Source organism: Lissotriton vulgaris, chromosome 5 (genome assembly GCF_964263255.1).
Source record: "Lissotriton vulgaris chromosome 5, aLisVul1.2, whole genome shotgun sequence".
Classification (NCBI taxonomy): Eukaryota; Metazoa; Chordata; class Amphibia; order Caudata; family Salamandridae; genus Lissotriton; species Lissotriton vulgaris.
This window is the reverse complement of record NC_141693.1, coordinates 1,278,141,453-1,278,158,132: the sequence shown is the minus strand read 5'-3', so window position 1 is coordinate 1,278,158,132 and position 16,680 is coordinate 1,278,141,453. Positions and strand designations below refer to the sequence as shown.

At 44.3% G+C, this 16,680-nt stretch overlaps 1 protein-coding gene across 1 annotated transcript in view; it reads right to left on the bottom strand.

Moving 5' to 3' along the window:
• Positions 1-16,680, bottom strand: part of LGR6 (leucine rich repeat containing G protein-coupled receptor 6) — a 483,208-nt gene that overhangs the window by 161,110 nt on the left and 305,418 nt on the right. Inside the window, exon 5 of the mRNA XM_086923128.1 lies at positions 1,810-2,025. Coding sequence (XP_086779254.1) covers positions 1,810-2,025 — 216 coding nt within the window. The remainder of the gene's footprint in view (positions 1-1,809; positions 2,026-16,680) is intronic.

Sequence of the window (16,680 nt, the reverse complement as noted above, 5' to 3'; positions counted from 1 at the left end):
CTGGGTGATGGGAGGTGTTGGTATTTGAGAAGGTGGGTGCTGTGTGGTCATCCTATTGGAGGAGAGAAATGCACTTCACCTTACCTGGATGTTTATGATGGAGATGATGAAGGCTTCAGTGGCGTACAACAGGGTTTACCCACAGCAGGTGTGGATGTTAGGAGAGAAGGTTCTTTTGGGTCTACTAATGAGCATGCAGCTGGAAATTTCCTGGTGTCAGAGCCTCCAACACTTTGCAGAGATGTGGGTCTTCAGGAGGAGCCTGATAGTTTAAGCAAGGGTTTTCCTGTGACACCTGATACCCGAAGAGTAGAGAGACCTGTATCCAAATCTGCACAACGTTCTGGAGTATTTGCTGACAGGGAAACGCTACCTTCCTCGATTTCCCATGGGGGTCTTGTGAAGTATATTTTGATGGTGGGGCGTTCAAACATGTGATAAAACGTATCAAGGGGTTTGATGATTTTTTGTGCAAATTATATTGTTTTGTTTGCCATTTTATCATTATATAGATAATTGTTTTCGCTAATTATGTGTGCTAAGAATTCAAGCTTTCTTTGTTGTTCCCTTGTGTTCATAGTTTTCAGCAAACCTTGAGGCAGTGGTTTAACACAAAATGATGCCCTCCCTGCTTCAGAATGTGATGAGGGGCAGACAAGCTTCGCATCTCTCACAAATATTCATTGGCCCTGGGCGAAATGAGGCCTTTGAAGGGTTGATCCCCTCTGCACTGCAGGGGCTGCAGAGGCTTCCATTGCTCCCCTGCTTTGAGGCGTTCCCTGCTTTGTATTCTTTTGTTGAATTGGTGCTCTTTCTCTCCTTTCCATTTTGACTTTCCATAAGGAGGAGGCTTTGTAGTGTTGAGCTAAGTTGCATTGTATTAGCCTTGGGACCATTTTTCGATTACTGAGCGTTGTCTCTGGAACGTGAGTACGTCATAGATGATGCGCTCAGTGTGGTGGTGGCTGTCATGGTACCAGTCGCTAGCGGATGAGAGTATCATCTAAACATGACTCCTGTCTTTCCTAAAAGGGAGTGACAGAGGTGAACCATGACAGGAGAATAGGGCACTGAATAGAGAGGTGGCTAGTGACAAGAGAGATGAAAGTACTGGGCGAGATGGGGAGTGGCAGATGCAAGGTATGTGTTAGCGTAATACTGAAACACCCAGCATTTTGTTTACATCTTTACCGATACGATCATGCAAATATGTAATTGTGATAGACTATGGACTGCAACAATCTAAGGTACACCAAAACTAACTTTCTCACTCTCCTACTCTGTCTCTCTCTTAAATTTGAACAGAAATGATACACAATGTCAAAGTCGGGAAAACTCAATTTGCCTGATTATTGTGATCACTCAGTTGGATGCAACAGGAGGCAATTGCATTTCTACTTTATCGCTGAATGGTCTTCTATGAGCAGTTTTAAAATCCCTCCGGTGCCAGATTACACAAAAGATGAGTTTTCAGTGACTGAAGAAATGTTCCACTAGCAACTTGCTGGTGCAGTTGCAGACAACAATGGATCAGAGGTACAAATTGTCATGGAAATAAACTCTAACTATTGACTGTGCTGGTCAGATGCTGTATTTTTGGATGGAGAGAAGACTAGATTGGAGTAGTTTATGACTTGCCACTAACCACAAAAAAAACTCAATGTGTAGGGTGGAAGTGTCACAGCCTTGAGAGAGAGTGAGAACCATTGAGTTTAAGAGGGTCCTACTCTAAGCATGTGGCACTTTGAAGGTGTGGCCTACAAACCAACATACAAGACTGATGTGTAAGTGAAAAGGCAAACATCTTACAGCACCACGAGGCTGGTGAGGTTCTGGAAAGCGTAGTCTGGGATGTGCTGAATCTGGTTGAGCGCCAGGGTCATGGCTTGCAGACCGGGCAAGTTGTTGAGAGCTTGGACGGGAATCTCTGTGAGCCCATTATCATCCAGCCACAAGTGGCGTAGGGAGCGCAGCCCCTCAAAGCTCCTTTCCGGCACTACAGAGATTAGGTTGGCATCCAGTCGTCTGAAAGAGAGGAAAGAGGGAAAGAAGAGAAGCACAGATTAGGGGGGAGTTCCAGTAATGCTGACTTAGGGCAGCTTCCCTTCTGAAGACCATGGTGGCATTGGCATATGATAAATGATTGAGGACTGGTCAAATATAGAAATAAACAACTTGTAATGCTCAATATGGTATTCTATGCACTTACTGAAAACACTATAATGTTAGTAACTGCTAAACAGCATATTTCTATTACCAGTCACTGCAATTAACAATATGGTCAATGTTAACTCAGTCAACACTAAAAGAATACTCAATGCTTGTGCTGACAATGTCAAATCTTTTTACTGCATTGACACTGACAGCCCCGAACAGTGTATAATAAGCAAACACTGCTCTTCAGTGCCTGAGAATATTGCTCACTTCTAATCCCGATTACACTCATAAAATGTCACCTCTGCATTGCATGAAAAACCTGATAATATCGACTATAGAAACTATAGGTTCTCAACAGCATAGAAAGTGCAACTACTGCCACTTGTGGACCCTTCACCCACTGCCTGATACAGACAACACACAAAGAGCTCAGAGTGTCAGCCCTATAAGAACCTACCACTAGCGGAGGCAGTATACAGACTGCTAGTACTTGACGGGATACGCACGGACGGCCCTACTGGTGCCTTACCCACCGCTCGCACTGACCTGTTTGGGCAGTACACAGAACAAAACTACCGTAATACTCATTTCTGGAAAGCATTCACTCCTAACACAGCACATAATGGAAGTAGACAAGGATACAAACTGCTAACACTCGGATGGTGTGTTATGTGAGACAGTGCATTATGATAGGTGCAGGGTGCAGGTTTGCTCAGTGACCTCCTGGAACTAAGTAACTCACAACACATTGACTCTAAACAGATAACAAAGTAGTCTTGCAGAGCTGTCTGTAGGCTTTCCAATCTTCCATGATCCTAATGGTCAGATGAAGTGAGCTCCTTAGAGGTGCAGCTGCTACAGAGAAAGCTCTACCCTCTGCATCCTACTTCCTGAAAACGAGAGGCGGGATCAATCACACTGATGAAGATAGCACAGCTTGCTGAGAGCCTGGGGCACCATCAGCCATTTTTTTTGCTTGATGAAGGGAGGACTCTGGCCTTAAAATGCACAATACAAAACTCCTGAAGGTTACTTCTCTGAGCACTTCAACATCTTAAACATTTCACAAACTGCTGGCACTACCAGAACTGTTCAAAATACCTATTGCTTAGACTGCCGGACCTGGCCTTTATATACATTGCAGATTAGACCGTTTGCACATCGACAGCCCTACACATCTTTAACACTTTATATTGCATATGTTGTTCATCACGCTTTAACTCAAGTGATTGCGGTTCAGTAAAGAACGAATACTTCGCCCCTATGCCCTTTCTCAGCTAAAGCATGCTTACTGCAGAAAAGAACCTGTGCTTGAAATTAGTATACATTCTGTGTTCTGAGAGGACGGACGGGAGAGACAGAGCGAGAGCGAGAAGGGGGCGAGGGGGGAGAGAGGGGGAGGGAAAGAGAGGAGAGAGAGAGAGAGAGACATATGTTTTTTTAATATTAGAAATTGACTTAAAAAAACATAGGTAAACTGCAGGTATGGTTGAGAATTAAACCTGAAAAACTGGTGAAATTTGCAAGTTACATCTAGGACTGCAATCCATAACTCGTATAATATCCATGTAACCATAACTTGCACACTAACTACAATCCTCGTGACTTCACCGTCCAAGTGACAGATAAAATTACAAATGCTGTAAATAATTATACAGATGAGATTACATATCTTATTTCCCTTAACACTAAGAAATGATTAACACAAATGTATTTTAATTTATTGGTTGATTATGTGGTGTTTTTAATTATATTTTTCTTTTAGGAGTTAAAATGTATTGGTATAAATATTATGGGGTCATAAACATTGCTTTTGGTGTGTGATTCTTGAATTGTGCTCCTAACCATCACTTGCAGATGTATGTGGGTTTTCAGATTTCATTCATAACTATAACTGGACTTTCCCCTATCTGAATTTATGAGGGATATTAAAAACAAGATTAAGGATTAGTTTAACCCTTGCTTTTTCTGTGAAGATAGATAGATAGATAGATAGATAGATAGATAGATAGATAGACAGACAGACAGACAGACAGACAGACAGACAGACAGACAGACAGACAGACAGACAGACAGAGACAGACAGACAGACAGACAGAGACAGATAGATAGATAGATAGATAGATAGATAGATAGATAGATAGATAGATAGATAGATAGATAGATAGATAGATAGATAGATAGATAGATAGATAGATAGATAGATGGATGGATTGTGAATTTCAAGCATGCTGAAACAATTGCTTAATACTATTTTAATACTTCACACATGTACTTTTTAAAACAAAATTCACATTGCTACATTATGTAACTTTGTTAAAACGAACCAATTCTATAATATATTATTTCCAAAGTCACAGATCTCCAAGAGTACTTCCAGCCTAACTTTAAGTACTTTGAGGCAACATCGATGTGTGTGTTTAGCCTAGGGTGCAGTGTAACTGTTCTCATTATCAAACAATTAATAAAAGACCTTCAATTATTTGGGCCATCATTGAAGTTTGCCTTTTTTCTATTTTATCCTTGACTGATTAAATTCCTAGCCAAAGCCTTAAAACATATATTTTGCAAGCACACCCTCACATTTAGCACCAGCTTTTCACGGGCCCTAATGCTAGCAAGGCAAATGGGCCTTCCCCATCGCTCCTGTCTTGGTTAGTAAAAGTCATAATGACCACACACCCCAGAGCCGCAGTTCCATTACACCTGAAGCACCAATCATTTCTACTCCACTGCTACCATTACATCGTTTTAAAGTGATGGGAACCAAGTCGATGGCACCACTTTTTTATGTACCTATTATCCTTAGCATAAAATTAGGCCTTGCCCCATCTACAAAATGGTTGTTTTGCCCCTGAATATAGGGCAATCATTCAAGGCCAGAAAAGCATATGGCTAGATCTCTGCTTGCAAGCATGTTTCATTGATTTGACCTGGTTGGGATTTAAACAATTTGATTAGCGATCTTTCCTAATTAAGTATGCAAGCCTGGATCTTCAGATAGTTTTACAAACATGTTTTATGGCACTTTTCATACATTGTTTAGCAACATGTTATAATAACAGGTTTTCAATAAAGTTATTTTCAACAGAGATTATCATCGGGGTCATCATTGCTTGTGTCATTTCCTGTGGCTGTATCAGAGTTAAATGCCGTGTAAATCCTTTGCCACTGTGATTTTCATGGAAAGAGATACTACCTGACAATCCACACAGCCCTTCTTTGATATGTCTCTCTTACATACACCTTGTAGCTGTCTGTTGTAGAAAGGCCTCTTGTAGTCCATTCCAAAAACTGACAGTGGGAATAGAATCAGCCTAATGCTTACCATACGTTAGCTTTCTTTTCAATCTCATTTGCTTGCTTCTTATTTAATAGCTTTCCTTCCTCTTATTGTGTTTGACCATATTCTGGAGCATGGCTTCTTTAGATCATTTTGACTGCATGACTTCTATCTTTTCACTGGTCATATTCGGGGAGCAACTTTTTTCTTTTTCTTGCAGTATTCCATGAGTCTGCATGAGGTGTTTTGCTTCCTTCCTCTTGTGCCGCTTCTACCTTAAATACTGCCCACTGCACACTCTGTGTTGCATCCTCCTCTCCCAACCAAGCGTATACATTGCTTCCCCCACCCCATAGTCTTTTTGTTTTTATTTTTGTTTATTTTCTTATTCCTTCTCTCTACCTCAGGCGTCTCTGTTTCTACCTTGCCCACTCCCCATTGTCCCACGTTCACTTCTCTGCCACATGCTCCTCCCTCCCTATAGCATCATGACGTGCATGTGCTTGAAGACTGCATTGCAAAATTCGTTTCTTTCTGCTTAAACAGCTGAACTGCAAAAGCAAAAAAAAAACCTTTTGCAGTTTCGCCAACGTGTCTTTAACAATGCTTATTTTGACCTTCTGTTAGATTTACGTACAGCAGCGTCTCCCTTTCACTCTGGAAGCCGGTGATTGTATCAATTATATGTTCAGCAATAACAGAAAGGAAGCCCCTACTTCCCCCTCCTCCATGATTCTTCCACGTGGGACTTATCCTAAGTGTTTCCTATTATCCCTGAGAGGCCTAGTAATTAAGCTAGTTTAGCTGGGTGAGATAAGTGGCCGGTGTTGTGGGCTAGTCCTGGCAGGCACTGGATAAAGAGACTCTCCTGCCTGCTGCGTATGATGGAGGGGCTGGTTGGGTATATGTACCGTGCTTCAGACACATAGTAAATGTTTTCCGTTCACACCGCCAAATGTTTCTATGGCTCTCTAAAAACATGTATGCAGAATTTTCCAGATATAAAACTTTCATTCTGTGAAGATTGTAAAATGTTTCCAGCAGACTACTACATGCTTTCTACTTTAGAGAATTTTCCGGCATCTGCAGCGTATAAGTAAGGTAAAAATTAATGTAAGAGTGCTGCTGAAAGATTTGGGAAACTTGATGGAAGCAAAACGCCAACACCACATGCACCACCAACAATGGGAGGGAGCCTGGCACTCGTTAAGTGTGGGGTGTTGGGGAAGGGCAAAGGAGGTTCCGCTCATTCTCCCTGCCTGCCCTTCTCCATGGCAATTCTGAAAACAATGTAATCAAATGGTGAAATAATAATAAAACTACCAAGGAATTTGGCCAAAAAGGCATTGGCTTTCTAGAGAGTTCTGTATCAGATCAGCATCCATGATATAATCAAATTCATCAAGGGCTGACTGCTGTGACTGCGTGTTATCAGAGATGATGAAGAATTCACTCAGTCATACGAAAACTTTGCAAAAATAGGGTTACATTGTGCATTTTGCAGTACAATGTGCATTTCAAGGCTTATCCACTTGCAGACATTGTGGGTGAGGAAGTTGCCCACATATTATATATAATATAGCGGCGTGCTACAGAGGCCCCTGCACACAAGCTGGCCTGGTCTTCACTGGCGCTGTTTTCGCTCCGGCGGAAACTCTTTGTATTCCGAGGTTTCGGAAAGACCAGACCCACCACAGTGCACAGGAGGACTGGAAGCAGTGTCGGAATCACGGAACTCTGCATCGGGCGAGGCACATTGTCGCACTTGCCCCCGTGGAACACATACCTGGTTGCGGTGGTTGTGCAGTCAGGGGACCCAAGGAGCCACGATATTCCTGAAGGCAATACAGGATATTGGGAGAGAGCTACTCGAAAAAACCTGCAGTCCCCGCAACGATGTTGCCGTCCAATCCTGGCAAACCATTGCATGCTGGGAGTTGCAGTTCCTTTGACCATCGGGAAAATGAAGCAGGTGACTTTAATCATCGCTTTAAGGGCGGAGCCAATTAGAACTATCTTTGTTGGGGCAGGACTTTTTGGCAGCATACTCACCTCCTGTTTTATTCTGAGCGCTGAAGAGGCTACATAGCCGAAATGCATACGCCAATTTGCCAATAAGAAATAAAGAGACTCCAATGTGTCAATGTGTTCCCCTACCGTGGCCTCTGCCTTTCTTTGTGGAGAGTGATTTGGATATATATATATATATATATATATATATATATATATCTATCTATCTATCTATCTATCTATCTATCTATCTATCTATCTATCTATCTATCTATCTATCTATCTATATCTATATCTATATATATATATATATATATATATATATATATATATATATATATATATATATATATATATATATATATATATATATATATATATATATATATATATACTACTATTATAAAGAGAGAACTTGCACCTTTTGGCCAGGTAAACTCGGGAACCACAGCGCCAATCTACACACCTGATATATCTATGAAAATGTCAGGGTGTGTAGATGGACATAGGCTATATAAATTTTATAAAAAGTAAATTAAAAAAATTAAGTTTGTAAACAAAGTAGTCCCCTGAAAGTAGCGCCGGCCGGGACCTAGCGCTGGCCGCGACGCGACGTGCGTGATGACGACGAAGGAGGAGCGGCGGTGCAGTGGCGAGCGGTGGCACAGGTAAGGAAAGGGAAAGTGAGACTGTGTGATGCAGGGGAAGGCAAGAAGGAGGCAGCAGTAAATAAAAATGTCGGAGCGCGAGTGAGTCGGGAGGGGAGCGCGAGTGAGTCGGGGCGGGAGGGGGGCGCGAGTGAGTCGGGGCGGGAGGGGGGCGCGAGTGAGTCGGGGCGGGAGGGAGTCGGTGCGGGAGGGGGCGGGGCGGGAGCGGGTGTACTGCCCCAGCCCCTTTGTGCCCCAGGCAACGCTGGGGCGGGCTGCTAGTAAATATATATATTTCGGGGAGGTAGCAACATCACGACAATGTTTGTGGACTGCAGGATTCGAAAAATTGAGAAACCGTATTGCAGAATGACAGGTCTTGTGCATTTAACTTTCAACGGACACAGATTTGGAGGCCCGACTAAGGGTTTGATTTTATCTTGCAGGAGGCAGAGCCCAACATGGGTCATGTGGTGGTTGGAGGACTACGAATCCCAGAAGTCCAAAGATGACGTCAGCAATAACTGCTATTAAACAGGATTAACCAGGGACTTGTTCTCTTCCTACGTCTGCCGCTGCATGCCCGCCCTGTGAGCAAGGAGCATAAGGAGCTCCGAAACGCGTTGGGGCTTAATGAAATATCCAGCGCTGTGTCCCGTTGTGCCTCAATAAAGGACTTAACCGTGGTGGCTGAGTTCGCCTGTCATTAAGTGCACCTCCAACTGTGGCAGCGTAATGGAATATATATATATATATATATATATATATATATATATATATATATATATATATATGTATTTTTTTTTCAGCATATCCTGTTTAAAATAAAAACAGGTCCCAACACACTTGGGTTCATATAGAACAGTTTATTGCGGCTTGGGGCGACGTGTATCAACCGTCTCCGCAGTCTTTTTCACATTATATATTTATATTATTTCTTTCATCTCTTTCCCTCTTGTGCCACCATATCTACCTTCTTTATGCCCATCCTTCTTTATTTCCTCATATAGTTCATTCCTTCTTTCTCACTGATCATTTTTTGGCTCTTCTTTCCCGCTATTGCTTCTTCTTTCTTTCCATCTTTAATTTCTCTTTGTATCTCTCCATTGTTCTTTCTGTATATTTGTATCCTTCATTTTCCCATCATTCTTTGCCTATGTTCTTCTTTCTTTCCTTCTCTCTCATTTTCCTTGTCTTTTTATCCATCCATACATGAATCCATCTACCCATCCTTCCTCTTTAGTCCATTTATCCATCCACAACATGGCTTTCCATCTACTTTTCCCTCCATTTCTCCATTCGTCTCGCTCTCTCCCTCCATTCTCTTACCTCGCAAGCCTTCGCTGCCTGCGTTCCTCTCTTAGTTTGTTACATGAGTTTGCCACCTCCCCACAGCTCCATCATTCTACACTCAGTTCAGTTCAGGTCTTAAACTTTATTCGGGTGCCTTGCTACCCTTAAAGCACAAAGTCATAACAAATACAACCAACAGTCTGAGAATTTAAGAACACGTGGCAATATAGGAATATATAAACAGCAATATTACACAATTATTAAAATTTAAATCTGCGTGTTAAAAGTAATTTCATTGGGAAAGAATAAGGCTAAAACCGTTAAAACATTTTGCAATTATGTCAAGAGGCTCAGGGTTCCAACATGGACCTGCGTTTAAGAACTGAACTGAACATTCTACACTCTTGCAGTGCTTCGAGAAGTAGACAACAATCTAAACATGTTATATTAACTACCCAGTGGCACTCCCGCTCCCTCACTCATGTCCCATGCTCTCCTCTCGCTCTAGCTGCTGCAGTGTGGGTTTGTGACCCCTTGATGGCTACGCACAGACGGCTAATTCTTCGTGAAAAGGGCATCAACTCTGCACACTCGACCCCTTGAACACTCTGTTGCATGCACATCAAGTCTGACTCTGTACCTACCATTGAGCACCACCGAAAAGAGGGGCTTTCACTCCGGTTACAACATTGAGAGCGACCAGCCGCCTACCCGCCCGTCCTTGCGTGTGACTGTGAGTATTGAACGTCCATTCAACATTCAAGGGCTGGAATGAATCCTACCGGTCGTAAAACAAAATACCAGCGATTTGTATCTTACACTTTATTCTCTAATACTCAACATCTAAGGGCTTTCACAACACACCGACTACAGCACCTGCAGAAATATCATTGCACGCTGCTCATGGGAAGTCAGCCAACTGAGCTTTCACTGCACTCCCGTTGCCTAGAGAAGAATTAAACATGTTCACGAATTCTGTTTTCTCCCCATTCCATTATATCAAGCACCACTGCCACGCATACAGCAGTGTTCCTTGCACACGCGAGTCCAGAATAGGCATTGTGGTGTTCTTGTTAGTGCTTGGTATGCATAGGATGTTGATTATTTAGTGTGCATAAAATAACACGTATATTTGTAAAGCGCGCGTTAACTCAGAAGGGCGCTGAATAACAGATGTTTATTGTTTCTCGGCTCAATGGTACACATTTTATCGACCTCAGAAGGATGAAAGGCCGAGTGAACCTGCTGGGACTTTAACTTGTGACCATGAGGTCTATCACAGGCCCCTGCAGGGGATGCATTAGTTCACTGAGCCACCAGGCACGGCATAATGGTACCATACTCTGGTGCTGGTGGCTAAACTGAAGAGTCAGGCTTCCAGGGTTAAAATCCTGAACTCTAAGGGGCAGATTTATGTTGGTAATGCGCCACGTTTGCGTCACGCAACTGCGGCGTAAACGTGGCGCATCCCTACGACCAATTTACAACGTGACGCATCTAAGCAGATGCGTCGCGTTGTAAAGCCCTGCGCCACATGTGGGCGTTCCGGTGCAGGGTGGGCGTTCCGGGGCAGGTGCGCCTCGCAAAAGTGGCTGAGTGAAATCTATAAGATTTCACTCAGTCACTTTCAGGCCAATGCTGCGTCAAAACCCTGCGCCTGCTTGAAGCAGGCGTAAGGCTTGATGCAGCATTGGACAGATAGGGCACCCCCGAGCCTTGCTGGAGCTGCGTCGCGCTTGCGACACAACTCCAGCAATGCGCCACCTTTACGGCACAGATGCGTCACGCATCTGTGCCGTTCTTGCACCATGGTGCGCCGCATTGTAAATGCGGCGCACCATGGGTGGCGGAGCTGCGGCGCAAAATAACTGGCGCATCCCTGGGGATGCGCCAGTTATCATAAATCTGCCCCTAACTACTTAACCAAATTGCGCGATTCTGGGCAAACAACTTTATTTTCTGCATTTCTATTCCTAAATCTATAGAAAATGCGAGGTTAAACGAACGAGCTGAACACTGGTGTCACAAACTACAATACAGGCCTGACATTACAAGTCACCTGAGTCGGTTGTCCCGGCCGTGCTAGCCCAAAACAGGACATTTTAAATCTTAAATTTTGCCCGCCGTGCAAAACTCGGTTATTGTTCCATGGGGTGGACTTCGCGGTGTCTCTACAGTATATATTCTATAGTAAGGGTGATGAGTACCATATGAGCCTGGGAGGGGTGGGGGCTGCTAAATAAAATCCTAGCCCTCCCCCAACTTCCTGAGCTGGACAAATACAAATAAAAGAAGAAATTCTCCCCACTCCAGAAGGATATTTCGTGGCCCCAATCGGGCTGCAGATCACAAGACAGACATCTTCAAAGGCACGCGCCGCTCGGACAGGCTTTTAACAAGGCGCACTTCCGCTCGCGCAGGCAGACGCTATCTGCGGCCCTGGCCTGGCCCATCCATCACACCAGGCCTCAGTCGGGCCCGGGCTGCCTGCAGGACGCGGACAGACAGACCGACGCCTTCGCGCAGGGTCCCTGCAAGGGGAAGATGAACAGAGCAGCCCCTGCTCCTGTCAACGGCCTTTGATCAAGGGCCTTATGGTCCAGACTGTAAGGAGAAACCCCCCTTAAAGAGGCGACCTGCTTCAACGACCGCCACTAACCTGTCTACTTAATGAGCAACACCTGCTGACAGGTGAGACGAGTGACAGGGACATCTGAGGGGCGCGGGGCACGAGTCAATGTGATTCTAGGCGCAGAGCCAGTTGTAGTCTTCATACGGCGCCATTTGTGTAATGTACCTACTGTGATGGAACAGGCGGACAGACCGACAAGCACTATACATAGCAGACCCGGTACAAGACACCAATCACGGCAAGGAAGACGTCATACAGCGAAATTAAATTAAATAAGGCCCGCAACCTTAATTACTGAGCTGTGTGCATGGGCAATTAAAGCATTGGCAGTGTTCAGTGTCATGCCATTCTCCATCCTAGATTCACTAACCGGGCTTTGGTTAGAACTACCCCCTTCTACCTGGAGGAACATCTTCCGATCTGCTTGCCTCTTCCATGAAGCAGTAGTGACGTGTCTCAACAGTAATGCCCAGCTGCTAAGTACCTGGGGGCAGTTTATGTTGGACTTGTGCCATGTTTACGCCGCCGTTGCGTCACGCAACGGCGCGGAAACGTGGCGCATCCCTGCGACCTATTTACAACGTGACGCATCTAGGCAGATGAGTCACGTTGTAAAGCCCTGCGCCACATGAAACCTGTGTCAGGTTTCATGTGGGCGTTCTGTCGCAGGGTGGGCATTCCCTCGTAGGAAAGCCCCGTAAAACTGACGCAGTGAAATCTACAAGATTTCACTGAGTCAGTTTTACGACGCTGCTGGGTCGAATCCTTACGCCTGCTTGAAGCAGGCGTAAGGAGTGACGTACCACATTATGTATGGGTGGCCTCTGTACATTGCAGGAGTTGCATCGCACTTGCAACGCTACTCCAGCAATGCGCCGCCCGTACACCACAAGATGCGTCACGCATCTTCCCTTCCTTGCACCATGGTGCGCCGCATTGTAAATGTGGCGCATCTGTGGTGCCGCAAGGAGGGAATTGCGTGACGCATCAGTTCTGGCGCATCCCTGCTGATTTGCAGAGATGCGCCAGAACTCATAAATCTGCCCCCTGGAGTCTAGGTTAGCGACATTCTGTCACATGCATGTATAGATGCATGTGGGCAGAACTGTAGTTCAGCCTGTTGCGATAACAAGGTGACTTAGCTGGTGGTGTGCACCTCTGTACGTAATGACAGTTAAGAGAACTAAGAGGCTCATTCTAGTAATGCTGCTGTATGGATTTGCATATTCATAAAGCCGTGGCAGCTGGTACATTAGTAACAACTGGAGGCAGTGGAAAACCACTACCTACATTAAGCACAGCTGAAGACAATAAGTGTCTATCCAAACTTTGAACACATTTACAAAATATAAAACACAATGCTTACGAGTATTATGTCAGTGTTATATTTCATTAAACAGCATGAGATAAATAACTAACAACATATGAAGTAATTCACTTATACACAAACTTCACTGAATCAACACATTAAGTTGAAGGTATTATTGCATAAAAAAATAAGCAAAGGCTAATGAGCTGTATATATATATATATATACATGAACAATGCAATACAGTTTCATTCCCAATGCATTTCGCGTTCACTCTGAACCCTTCATCAGGGATCAATGTACTGTCAGCTGAAAAAAATGTGTATCCACTTTGCTGCGTCCTGGAGGCAATGTATTGCATTGTTCATGTATATATATACACAGCACATTCGCCTTTGCTTATTTTTTTTATGCAATAATACCTTCAACTTAATGTGTTGATTCAGTGAAGTTTATGTTTAAGTGAATTACTTCATATGTTGTCACTTATTTATCTCATGCTGTTAATGAAATATAACACTAACATAATACTCATAAGCATTGTGTTTTATATTTTGTAAATTTGTTCAAAGTTTGGATAGACACTTATTGTCATCAGCTGTGCTTCACGTAGGTAGTGGTTTTCCACTGCCTCTGCATGTGTGTTTGAAGCGCCTTCAGATAAGTGAAACACACTTACACTGCACATGTAAGAAGAGTCATGTGAGAGCAAATGTCCTTGATGAAAGCCAGTATTTTGATTTAATTTCTGGTCTCAGCACTGACAAAAAAAAGACTAGGTGTCAGATTTCCCACTGCAGCACACCCATTGGCTAAGCCTCAGCCATTGACAGTGCTGCAGAACAGAGGATGGACTGTGGGGCTAGTATTGGTCTAGGACAGTCTCAATCAATCAATCAATCAATCAATCAATCAATCAATCATGATTCATAAAGCACAGCAAATCACGTGTGAGCACTAGAGTTGCTAGCTGCTTCACAAAGCTCTGTTCATTCGAACAGCCAGGTCTTGAGTGCTTTCCTGAATTCTTGGAGCAATAAGGTGCAGGGCATGCCGTCAGGTGAGAGAAGGAGTATCCTCCAACGTTGGCTCGGTGGATCCGGGCGGTGTCTGCGTGGAAGAGAGAGGCAGATCGCAGGTGTCTGGTCGGTTGGTCGAAGGTCCTTCATTTGTTGATGTATGCTGGTCCTTCGTTATGCAGGGCTCTGTAAGCGTGGGTAAACATCTTGAACTGGCGTCTTTTCTGAATCGGGAGCCAGTGTGAGGTGAGTTTGTTTGGGGAGGTCGAGGAGTATTGTCTGCATTCTCTTTAGGAAGCGTGCAGTGATTCCTACATAGAGAGTGTTCCTGCTGGTGATGAGCGCCTGAGTGATGGTCCTTCTGGTGTTGATTGGGAGCCACCTGAAAATCTTACAGAGCATGCATAGGGTGTGGAAGCAGGCAGATGAGTCTGCGTTTTTCGTGTTCCTGCATACACAACTTGCTGTCCAAGACGATGCCGAGGTTGCTGGCGTGGTCTGTCTGGGTGGGATAAGGGTTCAGCAGGCCACCAAGCGTCATGCCACAGCGAGGTGTTGTTCCCAAATATAAGGACTTTCATTTTGTCCATGATGAGCTTGAGACAACTGTTCTACATCCAGTCGGCGGCATTCATCATGCATCTTTGGAAGTTGGCTCTGGAAGGGGTCTTCTGACAGGAAGAGAATGAGCTGGGTGTTGTTATTGTAGCAAATGACGTTCAGCCCGTGCAATCTGAAGGTGTTAGCCAGGGGGGTCATGTACTTGCTAAAGAGGGTTAGGCTGAGGAACCATCCTTGTGAGACGCCGCAGATGATCTTCTTGGGTTCCGAGGAAAATGGTGGAAGACGGATTCTCTGGGTTCTTCCAGTGAGGTATGAGGCAATTTATTTGAGGGTCTCTCCCTGGATTCCAATTTGGTGGAGTCTGTTATCAAGATGTGGTGGAAGACAGTGTTGAAGGCGGCTGACTGGTCCAGGAGGATGAGAGTTAATATTTCGCTGCGGTTCAGGAGGGCCCTGATGTCGTCAGCAGCTGCAATCATGGTTGTATCAGTGCTGTGGTTGGCTCGGCATCCAAACTGAGGGGTCCAGGAGGTTGTAGTGTTCCAGGTATTCAGTAAGTTGATGGCTGATTGACTTTTCAAGAACCTTCACTGGAAAGGGGAGCAGGGAAATGGGATGGTAGCTCTTCGGTTCTGCTGGATTAGTGGATGGTTTCTTCAGGAGAGTCCTCACTTCAGAGTGTTTCCAGCCGTCAGGGACGGAGGCAGTGGTGATGGAGGCATTCAGGACTTTCTTGAGCCCAATTGTCTTGCTCCCGAGGTTGAAGATGTAGTTGGGACATTGCTCCCTAGTGAACAGAGTTCATGATGGAGATTGTGGCTTGAGTTGTGAGAGGGAGCCAGCGGGTGATCTGGTACAACAATGAAAATCTGGTATTTGAGGGCAAAAATTGCATACTTTCAGAAAATGCTAAGCTCATTTGTGGTGGTAAATGAATATTATTATGTCTGATGTTAATGAAGCATTTCCTTTCTCAGAGAACACTTCTGCTTTGACATTTATTTCAGTAATTTAGTATTTCAGTATTCTAGCAGAGGCATGTTATAATCTATATTGATAGATTTTAATGAATTTATTATCACAATGTACAACATTGCTGTGTGGGGCCTGATCTATCAAGATCGCTGTCAGGGGCTGTAATATGTATGTTAGCCAGGAATTAGTTCTGCTGTCAAAACCTGAGAGTACAAGATGTGTCTCATTTTCTCACAGTGATGATTACAGATATATTCCCAGTCATAAAATGTGTATAATAATCTACTAGGAAATGCCCAAATAAACAAAAAAACAACGGCTGTAGACATAGGAAGGGAAACAAGATGGTTCAAGGAAGAATAGCTCAGAAGATATTGGTAGCTCACCAGCAGCCTTGAAGTACCTCTCCAAAGTGAAACTCATCCCAATACATCATTCAAACTTTATATGCACATTGAAGATAGCACTGCTCATCTAAAGACCCATAGAGTGGCGCCAGCCAAACGAATGGCAGGGCCTCCTCGTCACACACAAACACACATACTGCTTGCAATGATGACAATCTGAGAGTGGATAGAGTTGGCCTGCAACAGGCCCATCTGTATCCACTCTCAATCTAGCAAAGCTGTGGGGAGCCTGGATGTGTTGTAGGTCCCTGCACTATCAGTCACACTATGCATGACAACAATCAGCCAGGAAAGAAGAATGCCTGATGAGGATCCAGAGAGGAGTCACCTAACTGTTGGCTGGCAGGAGCACGAGAGAAATTGAGTGAGATGGGTGCATGATCA